This window comes from Phocoena phocoena, chromosome 5 (assembly GCF_963924675.1).
Source record: "Phocoena phocoena chromosome 5, mPhoPho1.1, whole genome shotgun sequence".
Taxonomy (NCBI): Eukaryota; Metazoa; Chordata; class Mammalia; order Artiodactyla; family Phocoenidae; genus Phocoena; species Phocoena phocoena.
In genome coordinates this window covers 35,947,338-35,961,305 of record NC_089223.1, presented here as the reverse complement: position 1 = coordinate 35,961,305, position 13,968 = coordinate 35,947,338, and the positions used below count along the sequence as shown (strand labels likewise).

The following is a 13,968-nucleotide window of genomic DNA, read 5'->3' as shown; positions in this document are numbered from 1 at the left end:
GGTGGATATAAGAGCTATATAAGGGACAGAATCAGGTGAGAAAGCTCTGTTTGGGGCTGATGAAAAATGGAGAAGCTAGAGAAAGCTCCCAAACATTGAGTTTCGTAGGAGTAATCTTTCTGCCTTTTGGAGCACAGCTGCCTGCTTAACTTGATCTCTAACTGCTCACTCACACTGTGTACTTGCTGACATTCTGTGGCCTGGGTACAGTTTGGAAGACTACTTTAAGAACAGTCTTAAAACTTCCCTCTGTAAATAAGATCTTTTTGTATTTACGGTCAGGGAGGTAGCTTTGTCCACCTTTAAACGGAAAGAAAAGAAATGAAATCTCTTAAAGAAAAATGACCCTTTTAAGTGTGTTTATGTAAGCATAGAAGTTTTTAAGAGGCATGGAATAAAAAATGGATCTGACTATTAAAACTACAGAAATAATCTCGAGAAATAGAAAGACAGGTGATTAGTCTTGTTCATTTGACCACTGCTAATGTCAAACCAATGTTTTTACTATTAATGGCATTGAAAAATGTGAAATAGAGCTTTGAAGCATTGACCCTAAACTTAGTTCCACATCATTAAGGTGCATACGTCTCAGCCTGGAGCACATTTATTCATTTCATTTTGGTTTTGTGGCCAACCACTGCTTCAAATTGAATATCCTGTACATGATTTATGGCTGCCAAGGCACGTTCAGGAAGAAATCTGTATGAAAAAAAGATGAAAAAATTTCAATTTAAAATCTTTGACACCAGAGCTCTTTTTTGTTGTCAGTTAAAAATACCCTGAGAGTTATCTGGTTTGCATTTAGTTTTCTTCTGTTCTTTCTTCACATCTACCTCTCTCTTTTTTTGTGTGTATCTTTTAATACTCACAGTTCAAATATTATGCAAATATAAAGAAAGCACTGAGGGCTTCCCTGGTGGCGCAGTGGTTGGGAGTCCGCCTGCCGGTGCGGGGGACGCTGGTTCGTGCCCAGGTCGGGGAGGATCCCACGTGCCGCGGAGCGGCTGGGCCCGTGAGCCATGGCCGCTGGGCCTGCGCGTCCGGAGCCTGTGCTCCGCAGCGGGAGAGGCCACAGCAGTGAGAGGCCCGCGTAACGCAAAAAAAAAAAAAAAAAAAAAAAAAAAGAAAGCACTGATATATACAACTCTTCTCATCTTCTCATATTAGTAAACTATTATATGAAATCTTATGTGAGTAAAGACCTAAAACTGAAGATCTAGGCTTATTGCTGTAACTGTCAATGAATCCTGATGCTAAGAGTTCACAGAGCAACACCACCAGAATCCATTCCATCTGCCTCTCCACCTCTCCTTGAGTTTTCACTGAATATCTATTGATATTATGCCCTCTATAATAAGGTAGACTAAAGTACTTTAAAAACAGCTACTCCCGGGCTTCCCTGGTGGCGCAGTGGTTGAGAGTCCGCCTGCCGATGCAGGGGACACGGGTTAGTGCCCCAGTTCGGGAAGATCCCACATGCCGCAGAGTGGCTGGGCCCATGAGCCATGGCCGCTGAGCCTGTGCATCCGGAGCCTGTGCTCCGCAATGGGAGAGGCCACAATAGTGAGAGGCCCAAGTACCGCAAAAACAAACAAACAAACAAAGCAAACAAACAAACAAAAAAATGGCTACTCCCTTTGAGGAGCTTATTGTTTAGCTAAGAGGCTAAACAACAGGCTCAGATGGTTTCACTGTTGAATTCTACAAAATGTTTAAGAAGGAAATAATACCCATTCAACACAAGTTATTCCAGAAAAGAGAAGAGGAGGGAATACTTTCCAACTCAGTTTATGAGGTAAGTGTTATCCTGACACAAAAATCAGACAATGACATTACAATGCAGGGTTGGTTTAATCTTTAAAACGAGTCAGTGTAATGCACCATATGAACAAACTAAAATAGAAAGACCATAATACCTTAACATATTCAGTAAAAGCATTTGACAAAATCTGTATCTACTCTTGATGAATATGCTCATCAAAGTAGTAATAGAAGGGAACTTCTTCAACCTGATAAAGAGAAAATGAAAAAAATCTACAGCTGATATCATTCTTAATTGTGAAAGACTGACTACTTTCCTCTGAGGATCAGAAACAACACTTGGATGTGTGTTTTCACCAATCCTCTCTGACATTGCATAGGAGGTTCTAGCCAGTGTGATAAGGCAAGAAATAAAAAACATATAGATTGGAAAAAAAGAAGTAAAAGTATCTTTATTTGCAGGAAATATGATCATCTGTGTAAAAATGTCTGTTAGAATCTACAAGAAAGCTACTAGAAGTGAGTTTAGCAAGGTTGCTAAATATAGATCAAAGTGCAAAAATCAAATATATGCTAGCAACAAACAATGGGAAATAGAAAATTAAAAAAAAATGCCATTTGCAATAGCATAAAAACCATGAAATACTTTGGGATAAACCTGACAAAAGGTGTGTAAGATTTGTACACTGAAAACTACAAAATACTGTGTAGACATACTGAGAAAGATGAAAAAATAAAAAGATACCTTGTGTTCTTTGTGCTCTTGGATTTGAAGACTCAATATTGTTAATATGTCTGCTCTCTCCCAATTGATCTATAGATTCAATGCAGTCTTAATCAAACCCCCAGCAGGCTTCTTTATAGACCCTTTATTTTTAGCTAGTTCACCATATTGCATTCTCTCTTTAAACTGTCTTTCCTTCAGTTAGAATAGTCTCTGGCAAAGACTGGCCAGAGGTAATAGATGGAGTAGAGAAAATGAATCATTCTCTTTTTATAGATTGAGTAAGGTAATAGTAGAGGAAACTTAACTCTTCTCCCCAGGCATGGAGAATTTCCACGGCAAATTTCACAACTGAAAAACTCTCCATAATGATAGTTCTATCAGTGTTGTAGTATTTTAGGTGTTTTGTGCTGTACTTACTTCTCTAGTGTTAGGAAGATATTGAGATATGATGGAACAAAAATCATTTTCTTATTGGTAAGTATTCCATCTATCAAGCTTCTTGCAACTTCATTTGTCTCCAATACAGGGAATAGTCTGTGATTAAAAAAGAAAAGTTTGGTCCTTTTTTGTTGTTTTTTGTAATTAGCAAAAGCAGGAAAATTATCTTTTCACTAATTAGGATTTAAAAGCTTCCAGGGGCTTCCCTGGTGGTGCAGTGGTTAAGAATCTGCCTGCCAATGCAGGGGACACGGGTTCGAGCTCTGGTCCAGGAAGATCTCACATGCCATGGGGCAACTAAGCCCGTGCACCACAACTACTGAGTCTGCACTCTAGAGCCCACGAGCCACAACTACTGAGCCTGTGCACCACAACTATTGAGGCCCACAAGCCTAGAGCCTGTACTCTGCCACAAGAGAAACCACCACAATGAGAAGGCCGTGCACCACAACGAAGAGTAGCCCCCGCTCGCCGCAACTAGAGGAAGCCCCCACGCAGCAACGAAGACCCAATGGAGCCAAAAATAAAGAATAAATTAAATAAATAAATTTATTTTAAAAAATAATAAAAAAAAAGCTTCCAGGATTCACTGCACAAATGCCACCTGCCTTCCCTCTCCCATGCCACATTGATGTTTTGTTATCACAATCTACTACTTTCACATCCAGTAGGTGTGTTTCATGGCTCACTCAGTCAAAACATCAAAATGGTGGTGAGGAATTAGATATTAGAAGAGAAGAGGAGCCAGGCAAGGAAGAGTAGTGCGTAGGACTGATCAAAGGACAGAAAGGAAACATGCGGCATCTTTCTTCAGGGCTTGTTAGATATGAGAAGAGAAATCTATAGCTAAGTACACTTGCTTTCTTGTGGAGGTATCCCACAAAGCTGGATTGTTTTGAGGGCATTTAGTACTTGAGATTCACTGCTGACTTGCCTATGCTGAAGTTTAATGAGAGTTCAAGACATGCATAGGGAGTATTACATTACAACTAGAGGTGTGACCTTGATTATACTGAAGACTGTATACATGGGTTCTTGAGAAGTATTCATAACCACAGGCCAGTATAGAATGCCCATTAATGCAAGATGATGACAGGAAATTAAAATGTAAATGGATTGAAAGTATTGCACCAAAGTTAAGTTGTCTAGGCATAGGCTGAATGGCTTAGTGAATACAAAGGTTGTGAGGAGGAGTTAAGTAAGTAGCGACTGTTATAACTTCCTTCCCTGAGATATCATGTGATTTACTTCAGATTATTATGTGATTGAGGTTTCCATGACTGAGTGGCAAGCCAGCAGAGAGTAATGCAAATCAATAGTTTTCTAAATTATTGGGTACTACCTCTTCCCTCCCTGATTTCCCCTACCTGGGTCTATCAACCCTGTCTCTGAGCCAAGCCTCACATTAGTATATGGACATGTTAGCCTTTGCCAAGGAAGTTCAGAATCAGATAGTCTGGGTGATACCAATTCCAAATTTTCAGCATTGCCTGGGTCAGTCCCCAGGGTCACCCCCAGGAACCCACACACCCGAGGTCATATTAGCCTTACTCTTGTCATCTATTTTGCCTTCCCCTCTGGAAGAACTGGTACTCTGGGCTCACACTAAGCCTGAATGCTTACCAAGAGGATTTGTATTGGGCCCAGTTTCCTATTTAAGAAAACTGAGCCCAGAGTCCCAATTATATCACTGTATTTACTTACGTACAGTACCGTGTACTTGTTAAGTACTTGTGTTCTAACATAGTTAAGGACTCAACTGCCAGGGAGTGGCTACAGCTCTGGAGATGACGCAGCTAATTCAGAGTTTCAGAGTCAGTAGCTTCAAACGAGGCTGAGCTTAAAAGGGAATTTGTTAACTCCTTTGAATGACTATATTTAGGACTAATTCCTTTCCAATAATAAATTGGCTTCAGATTAGCAAGCTCAGTATATTTTGTTAACCTGTAGCAGAATGTTTATTAGAATCGAGGCAAATTGTGAAGCAGGTGTATTAATTTTAGGGTCCTTATCCTCACCTTTCCGCTTTATTCCTCTTTTCAGGGCCAATTTCTCCTCTCTTATCGTCTCAAATCCTCCTTTACCAGAAACAAAGTACTTGGTCAAGAAATTCACCTTGGACTTCCCCGGTGGTGCAGTGGTTAAGAATCTGCCTGCCAATGCAGCGGACACAGGTTCGAGCCCTGGTCCGCGAAGATCCCACATGCTGTGGAGCAGCTAAGCCAGTGCGCCACAACTACTGAGCCCTCGTGCCACAATTACTGAAGCCCGTGTGCCTAGAACCCGTGCTCCGCAACAAGAGAAGCCACTGCAATGAGAAGCCCGCGCACCACAAGCAAGAGTAGCCCCCGCTCCCCGCAACTAGAGAAAGCCCGCGCGCAGCAACGGAAGACCCAATGCAGCCAAAAATAAATAAATAAACTTAAAAAAAAAAAGTTCTCAGTTTAGAAAAAAAAAAAAAAAGAAATTCACCTTGACTGAGGGGTTAAAGACTCAGCTTATTGCCGCTTCTAGGAACGTTTTTTTTTTGCGGTACACGGGCCTCTCACTGTTGTGGCCTCTCCCGTTGCGGAGCACAGACTCCGGACGCGCAGGCTCAGTGGCCATGGCTCACGGGCCCAGCCACTCCGTGGCATGTGGGATCTTCCCGGACCGGGGCACGAACCCGTGTCCCCTGCATTGGCAGGTGGACTCTCAACCCCTGCGCCACCAGGGAATCCCGGAACGTTTGTTTTTTAGAGGAGGACAGGGTGGTAGCCATGATCAAATGCATGTGGTTATATTTACTATGTCAGTGTTTTCCAAACCTGCCTCCAAAGTTACCTGGTTTCCTTGTAAACAAAGCAAAACAAATCAAAACATTCTTGGAGCTCGTTTCACTCTACTGAATCAGAATCTCTAAGGAAGAGCCTAAGAACATGTATTTTTTATGTAAGCACAGTGATGATGCTTAGGATCAGGCAAGTTTGGAAGATGTTGGAGTACTTTGTGCTAGCTCTGTGGCCAGTGCTGTCGAATATGGAAACGGGGCATATACCTGTGCCTTTCCATGCTCTATTGAGGAGGATGAACCGCAAGCGGGAGGGGGGAGGTGAGGTAACATTCGTTTTGGGGGTGTGGTTTCCAGGAGGGGACACTCTTGCCATCACCCCCGAAGCACACCTCTCCATCCGACCCACCCGCATTCTCACTCCCTCTTAACACCTGCGTGTGTGTTGAGTCTTTCACCTGGACACGAATAAATACCCAATGCCTGATTCATTGGCAGCTGATCACTTCTACTAGCCCCTAATGCATTTTTCCCCTTTGTTCATCTAATTTCAAAGTGAAAACATAAAGGCAATACAATAACATTAATAAGAAAAAATGTTTTTCCTTTTTTTGTTTTCTATTTTCTCAGTTGACCCACCTAAAAATTTCTCATGTCGGTTTCATACCAATTTCTCATGCCATATTTCCATCTTAACTTGATTTTGACCTTACCTTGTGCTTGGGTTTTTGGTGAACCCAGTATTCACAAAAACTGGGCAGACACACGAGGTTTTGATACCAGTTTTTCCCAAGGCTTCAAATTCTGATGTCAGAGCTCGGTGGAAGCCAACAGCAGCAAATTTGCTGGAACTGTAAGAGAATTATCCACCCCTGTTAGCTAAGGGAAAGTGAAACATTCCTCAGCTTTCTGTGAGAGGAAAATGTTGATTTTGTTTGAGAATAAAAGCCAAACCCCCAAATCTTCCACTTGGTCATCTATTTCCATTTACATTTTCTTACCTGATTTCACTGAATTCTGAATTTACCGATTTTTTTTATTAGCAGTGATAAACAATAGAACAAATTTTAATAACTTTGATTGACTTGCTTACGGCTCATTCTACCTAGAAGGTTTTTCCATTCAATCTTTAAACTGTTTTCTAATCAGTTTTTACTGCTGTTTTTATTTTGAAAAATGTGAATCAGGAAAATCATGTTTAGAAAAACTATGTAACTAATATCTGTATTAACGAACTTCTGTGGGACTCTACACATTTCTCCTCTCTCTTGATAGTTTCTCCTTTGAAATGTGGAGTTCACTTTGGCTTCTTAATTTCATTGTGAAGATCTGGCGTAAAAAGACTTCAGGTGATGTGGGTGCGTTAGTGTGTGCAACCTTCAGCATATTACTTTGTCTTCTTCCTTTGATTTTCTGATCTTTAAAATGCTGGTGATAGGGACTTCCCTGGTGGTCCAGTGGTTAAGACTCTGCGCTTCCAATGAGGGGGTGCAGGTTTGATCCTGAGTTGGGGAACTAAGATCCCACACGCCGCACAGTGCAGCCAAAAAACAAAATAAAATTCATTTATAAAAAGATGCTGGTAATAAAATATAGAGCCATCTTGAGGATTAAATCAAATAGCATATGCATAATAACTTTACTACCTATAAGGAGCTATGTAATGTTAATTGTATTTTTGACTCAGATGACAAGAACCATAAAGTTAAAGGCTGGCTGCTCTCTTAAAGGAAAAGAAAAAAGGAAAACAATTGTTACATTGGGTTTCCACATTTCTAAACATTAAAACAATATTAAATGTTTAATCTGTGAAATTCTGATTTGTGTTTTAAGATGCTAGAGGCAGCTTGAAACAACCATATGTATGTGCAAGGATACCTTAACATACAGCGAAAATTAACTACATCTGTGACTACACTTGGTGTCAGAAATAATTTGGTCCGTGACCAAATTCAACCTTGAACATGGATGTGTAGGTAAGTAATAAACCAACTAACTACCCACCCCCATCCCCACCCACTGATACACATGTATTGGCTGTTACAAAAAGAATTGGCCAAAATGTTAACAAATTAAATTTTTCTATGAGGTTGATATAAGACCAGAATAAGGAAATGAGATGCCATTGAAGGAGTGTATGAAGAAAAGATATTTTGCAAATAGTGTGTCTTTAGGGAGTTCCCACTTTCATCTCTTTATGTCCTTGGTAGAGCATGGAATATGCTATCTGCATCTTTTAATACGGTAAAGGCTTTCTCTCAATCCCTCTCTCTCTCTCTCTCTCTCTCTCTCTGTCACACACACACACACACACACACACACAATCTTTCATGGCACAAGTACACTGAAAAATGTTTTGATCCAGGAGCCACTCTGTTTAGCTTATCTTGGGCATGCAGGCCATGGCATAGATTTGTGTTTATTTGGACTTCCTTATATTTTGTTTCTTAGTCTGTGAGTTCCTTCTTTTTCTTTTCTTTTCTTTCTTTTTTTTTTGTTTTGTTTTTTAGTTCCTTATTTCCTTTATGAGAATCTACTCATTCCAGGATACAATGGAAACATGCTTGGCATTACTGTTTTCTTTCATTGCTCTGTGGAGGAGTTTTCAAAAATCTAAAAATATTTTAAATGATTTTTCATTTAAAATCAGTTTCCTTGTTTTAGGAGAAGTCATTTTTAAGAGTTTATTCTAAACTACTGTATACATTCTGTAAATCCAAATTATCTGCTATGAGACTTTTTATAGCTTTTATTTTTTGCAAGGCATTTGACTTTTTGTTCTAAGAAGATTCAAAAATGAAGAAAACACAATTCTAGCTCTCCAGAAATAAATAAATAAAATAAAGAAAAATAAAACAAATTACCTGTTATGAGGACTGGAATCTGAGGTCTAATAAAACCTTAAAAGTGTAAAAATATATAGCACTGCTAGAAAGTAATACTTACCAATATGGAATAATATAAGGAATCACTCCGTGGCCGCATACTGAAGCCACTGTGACAATGTGGCCATGGTTTCTCTGCATCATCGCTGGAAGAAGTGCCTTTGTGATCTTCAGGATCATTGCAGCACCAAAAGAAACAATGACACAGGTGTTAAGTTTCCAAATTAGGTAGTTTTATTTTATTTTATTTTTGCGGTACGCGGGCCTCTCACTGTTGTGGCCTCTCCCGTTGCGGAGGACAGGCTCCGGATGCGCAGGCTCAGCGGCCATGGCTCACGAGCCCAGCCGCTCCGCGGAATGTGGGATCTTCCCGGACCGGGGCACGAACCTGTGTCCCCTGCATCAGCAGGCGGACTCTCAACCACTGCACCACCAGGGAAGCCCGGTAGTTTTAAGACAAAATGTCATTTAAGACAACTTTTTTGATGAAATGAAATACGTGCCAAGATTCCATGATTACTTCTCCACCGATGACAGAAATGAAAAAAAGATTAAAACAATTGGTTTGAGCTGGCATTGAGTGCTGTGCACTGCATACCACATGCCAAGAACTCATCTTAATATCCCTCTTCTTCCCTTCAGAGGGAATCAAAAATCTCTTTTATGGATCCATCATCTAAACAATATTATTAAGGGAAAAATTCAGAGTTTTCAGAGCTGAGAAAATTCCGCATGGTAATCTGGTATCATGTAATTTTTTGTTTGTTTGTTTGGGGCTTTATCTTGCTAATGAGAAGAGTTAAAATCTTGTGTACCTATATCAAGTTGAGCAGAAAAAGCTGAGTCCTGTACTGACCCACGGTCATTATGTACCATGATTAGATTTAGTATCTCCCTATTTATAATACTGTGCATTATATGTTGATGTTACAGGAAACAAAAAGTCTTTCTTTACCTCCAAAAAGCTTTACTGTTTGGTGAGAAATATCAATACTATTTTATGAGAATTTTACAAACCCCCCTATGGACCCTGTGCAAATTCATAGAGCCAGAATTGCCAAACCAAGCCACCCCCAAACTCCTGACCCACAGAAACCATGAGAGGAATATGAACATTTATTCTGGCTTTAATCCACTAAGTTTTGATATAATTGTTATGCAGCTGTAGACAACGAATACATGGGGTCTCTAAGTAGTTTGGTGGGCATAATAATTAATTCTCATTAGCATGTGTGAGGGGCTTGGGAAAATGGGGGAACACATCCCTTTTTTTCTTCTCTCTTCCAGAATCCAGATCTGTCCTATGTTCTACACTAATATTGAGGCACTGGAAGATTAATTCATATAAATGCTCTCTACAAAGACATATTTCAGTCTCTCACAAAACCAAACAATTATAAGAGGTCCGTAGAGCCTTAACTCTAAGCTCCAGCCTGACCTAGAGCTTTGTTCAGAGTTCCAGCCAGAAGAACTCCCAACCCCTACATAACCCAAGTAGTGAGTTCTTTGTCCTTTCTGTTCTAAAATTCCATGACATGAGGTCACAAGTGAATGTACACTGTATGTATTTTCTCTAAAGCACTGAAAAGGTGTACACTGACAATCCTTAGGAAAGCTCCATGAATATTTTTTGAGCGCCCAGTACATGCCAGGCTTTGTGTTAGGTACTGGTGGATAAGGCAGACTAACTAGCCTACATGCTGGTGAGTCGTGTCCCCTTGAAATCTGTGCCCTTCTGTCAGAGACACGAATATTGGATAATTGTTGTATTAAGTCAAAGATATGGAGTTTCCTGTCCAGAAGGAGGTGAACTCAATTATGAACTTCATGTACCTTAAGAGGAATTGTCAGACATACACAAACTAGGAATATTTATGACTCATGCTCACCCAAAAATGTCCTAGGATGTTGACCTCAAAAGTTTTGGTAATCTCTTCATCCTTTGTGCTAAGAAGGTCAGCTGGATATATTGTCCCAGCATTATTCACCACGATAGTTACATCACCCACCTCTTTCTTTACCTGTTGAAATAGAAAGAACACATTCATTGGGTGTAGTATCGAAACTTAAAGTTTTGGGGCTGATATCATCCAGGGATTAGATTCTTTATTCTGTTTGATGAGATGTCTCAGAGTTCAGGCAGGAAAGAGCTTTAGTCCAAAGAGTGGTTGCCAAGCAGACACTGTCATAAAGCTGGGGTAAACTGTTTTTTTTAACAGCTAAATTTCAGTACCCAGTACATCATAGATATTTTTTGAAACTTACCAATAAAATGAAATTAATATTTGTGTTGATTGATATATCTGTTCTAACCAAATATTTTAAAAGTGCTAATTGAGTAATCCTGTTTTCACTACCTACTAGCTACATGACCTTGGTCTGACATATCAGTTCTTACCAAATATTTTTAAAGTACTAATTGAGTAATCCTGGCTCTGCCACCTACTAGCTACATGACCTGGTCTGGCTTAAACCCTCTGAATCTGTTTGCTCACCTGTCAAGTGAGGTTAAGAGGGTTATTGTAGGGATTAAATCAAAGGGTACAACCGTTTTCAGAGTGCTTGGTCCATTGTATTTGATATTTACCCTTAAAAATTGTTATAATAATTATTAATATTATATTTTCTATAGAAGATTAGATTGGCACCAACATAAATAAAATCTCAAAGAGGAAATATTTAAAGGAAAAAATAAAGGAATTACTGCAAAAGTAACAGGACTAAAATGAAAATAGAAAGGTATCCTTTTCCCTGGTGATAAATCTTTTCTCTGTCACTCTGTGCAGCTGCTCAAACTTCTGACCAGAATGAAATCGATTAATTAATTGATTAATTAATTAATAAATAGGCAGAGTTGAGTGGATTATATGGAAGGAAAAGGTCTATGTCCTTCCTTGTTCACACAACTACCTCAGTTAGCAGAGGCTAAAAAAAAACCAAATCTAATTTAAATTAGGCAGTCACAAAGAACCTTTTCATATTCCATGTAAGGGGACACAAAATTATGGGAAGAAATTTGTATTCTGAAGTCTCACCTGGTTTACAGAGTCATAAATCTCTTCTCTGTTACTGCAGTCTACCACAAACACATGTGTAATGGCCCCTAGTTTTCTGCATTCAGCTGCAGTTTCCTCAACGCCATGCTGTAATTGTAAAAAACAAATTCCAAAAGATGTAAGTCAGTGAGGGGACAAGAGTGAGGGAGAAAGCATTGGAGAAGAAATTTTTTTAAGATTAAAATTCACGTCCAAAATGTCCCACTTGTTTGTAAGCAAATTTCCTGAGAGGCACCGCTTGCCTAACTCGCAGAGATTATACCTGGCTTTTCTGCCAGGGAAGGCTCATGTTAGTCTCACGTGTTTTCACTTGTTTTGCTACATTCTCATAGCTTAAAGAACATGCTTGAAAGATGTTGCTCTTTGTGGTGTCATGAAAGGAGATGTTTGAGTATGGAGAAGATTACTCAACAATATACTTAACATATGTTTGTTGAGCACCAACTATGTAATAGGCAGTAAAGCACCTAGCAGATTGTAAAAATTTTAGGATTGTGTGCATGTGAGAGAAGGCACGAAGAAATTCTGTCACATATTCTTCTTTGTTTTTTTATTTGGTTTTTGTCTTGCCAGACCTTTAAAAAATACATTCCTAGCTCAACAGTCTGCTCTAGGGCCAGGTTTGGTTCATTGGCTGTAGTTTGCTAACCCCTGTTCTTGTGTATCCGTGAGGTATTGGGTTGGCCAAAAAGTTTGTTCGGGTTTTTCTGTAAGATGTTCTGTTCAGTTTTTCTGTAAGATGTTCTTTCTGTTACAGAACATCGTACAGAAAAACCCAAACGAACTTTTTGGCCAACCCAATATTATCCCCATTTCAGATAAGGAAACTGAGGCTGAGAGAAATTGTCTGCTCAATTTAAACAGTTTGGAAGTACCCTGGCTCCTGAGTCTATGTTATCAAACTTGCATATCATGGCATAAAAATCACTGCTTAGGTCTCAGTTATGTTCCCTTCATCAAACCATCCTGGTGGGGACTTCCCTGGTGGTCCAGTGGTAAAGAATCTGCCTTCCAATGCAGGGGACGCGGGTTCGATCCCTGGTCAGGGAACTAGGATCCCACATGCCGAGGGGCAACTGAGCTCTTGCGCTACAACTAGTGAGCTCGTGCTCCTTTACTAGAGAACCTGCATGCAAACTACAGAGTCCACGTGCCCTGGAACCCATGCGCCACAACTATAGAGCCCATGAGCGCTGGAGCCTGCGCACCACAACTAGAGAGAGAAAACCTGCATGCCACAACTAGAGAAAAGCCCTCACGCAGGAATGAAAGGTCCCACATGCTTCAATGAAGATCCCATGCCACAACTAAGACCTGGGACAGCCAAAAATAAATAAATAAATAAATAATAAATCTTAAAAAAAAAAAAGCTATTGGGTGCCATGACCATAGTCCTCTTCTAACTCGCTCTCTGCAACTAGATATGATGGGTAATATGGCACTTCTACTTTAAACAACAACAAAAACTACAAAAAACCCATCCTGATGCATATGTAGAGTAAGGCTCCAGGGAATTTAGTTACCAAACTTCGAGAAAGACAAATACAAATATAAGCAAATGTTAAGTCAAATAAGTTCGGGCCTCTCACTGTTGTGGCTTCTCCCGTTGCCGAGCACAGCCCCCGGACGCGCAGGCTCCGCGGAATGTGGGATCTTCCTGGACTGGGGCACGAACCCGTGTCTCCTGCATCGGCAGGTGGACTCTCAACCACTGCGCCACCAGGGAAGCCCCAAGTCAAATAAGTTTTTAAACACCTGTCTCACTTGTAACTTTAAAAGGTGGGTAAATGAATCCAGTACCTTATTAATATCCCACAGAACCAGTCTGCTCTTCCGTTTTGCAAATTCATAAGCAGTATGCCTTCCTATTCCATGCCCAGCTCCTGTAATGAGAACAATCTCTCCAGCCACAGATTTTCTCCTCCGGGGAATGAAAACCTTCACCAAGGATTCTAAGTAGGAGTAGATGATGATGATCAGAAGCAGGAGGAGATCCAAGATAATATTCATGGCTCTGCTCTGTACTCTTCTCCTCTGGTTCAGTCCCTGTCTAGTCCCAGCAAAGAGCCACCCTCTTCAGAGAGCTCCAGGGAAGAGCTGTGTTCCAGGTGTTGATGGGACTGGCAGAGGTAAGCTAGATTTGCAGGCAGGCTTTGTCCATGTGTTCTAATGCGTTAGATGCACTTTGAGCTTTTGAAGTGGTATCAATTGCTAGTAAAAACTTGGCACGGGGACAAGGGAACTCAAGAGAAAGTCCCCTCTGGATTTTCTTTTTGGTTGTTGTTGTTTAATACTATATTTTATTAGTTTTCAAGCACTGATTTGACATCT

General features: G+C 40.3%; 1 protein-coding gene across 2 annotated transcripts; it reads right to left on the bottom strand.

Moving 5' to 3' along the window:
* Positions 1–608: 608 nt before the first annotated feature.
* Positions 609–13,647, bottom strand: LOC136123653 (17-beta-hydroxysteroid dehydrogenase 13). Of its 2 annotated transcripts, XM_065877983.1 has the most exons (7): positions 13,438–13,647; positions 11,617–11,724; positions 10,471–10,602; positions 8,643–8,749; positions 6,410–6,547; positions 2,906–3,022; positions 609–699 (listed from the first exon to the last, which is right to left on the bottom strand). In XM_065877983.1, exons 1-7 carry the CDS (start codon positions 13,645–13,647, stop codon positions 609–611), a joined length of 903 nt encoding a protein of 300 aa, XP_065734055.1. The 2 variants fall into 2 exon arrangements, with proteins under 2 accessions (XP_065734055.1, XP_065734056.1); XM_065877984.1 differs by lacking the exon at positions 11,617–11,724.
* Positions 13,648–13,968: the final 321 nt, after the last annotated feature.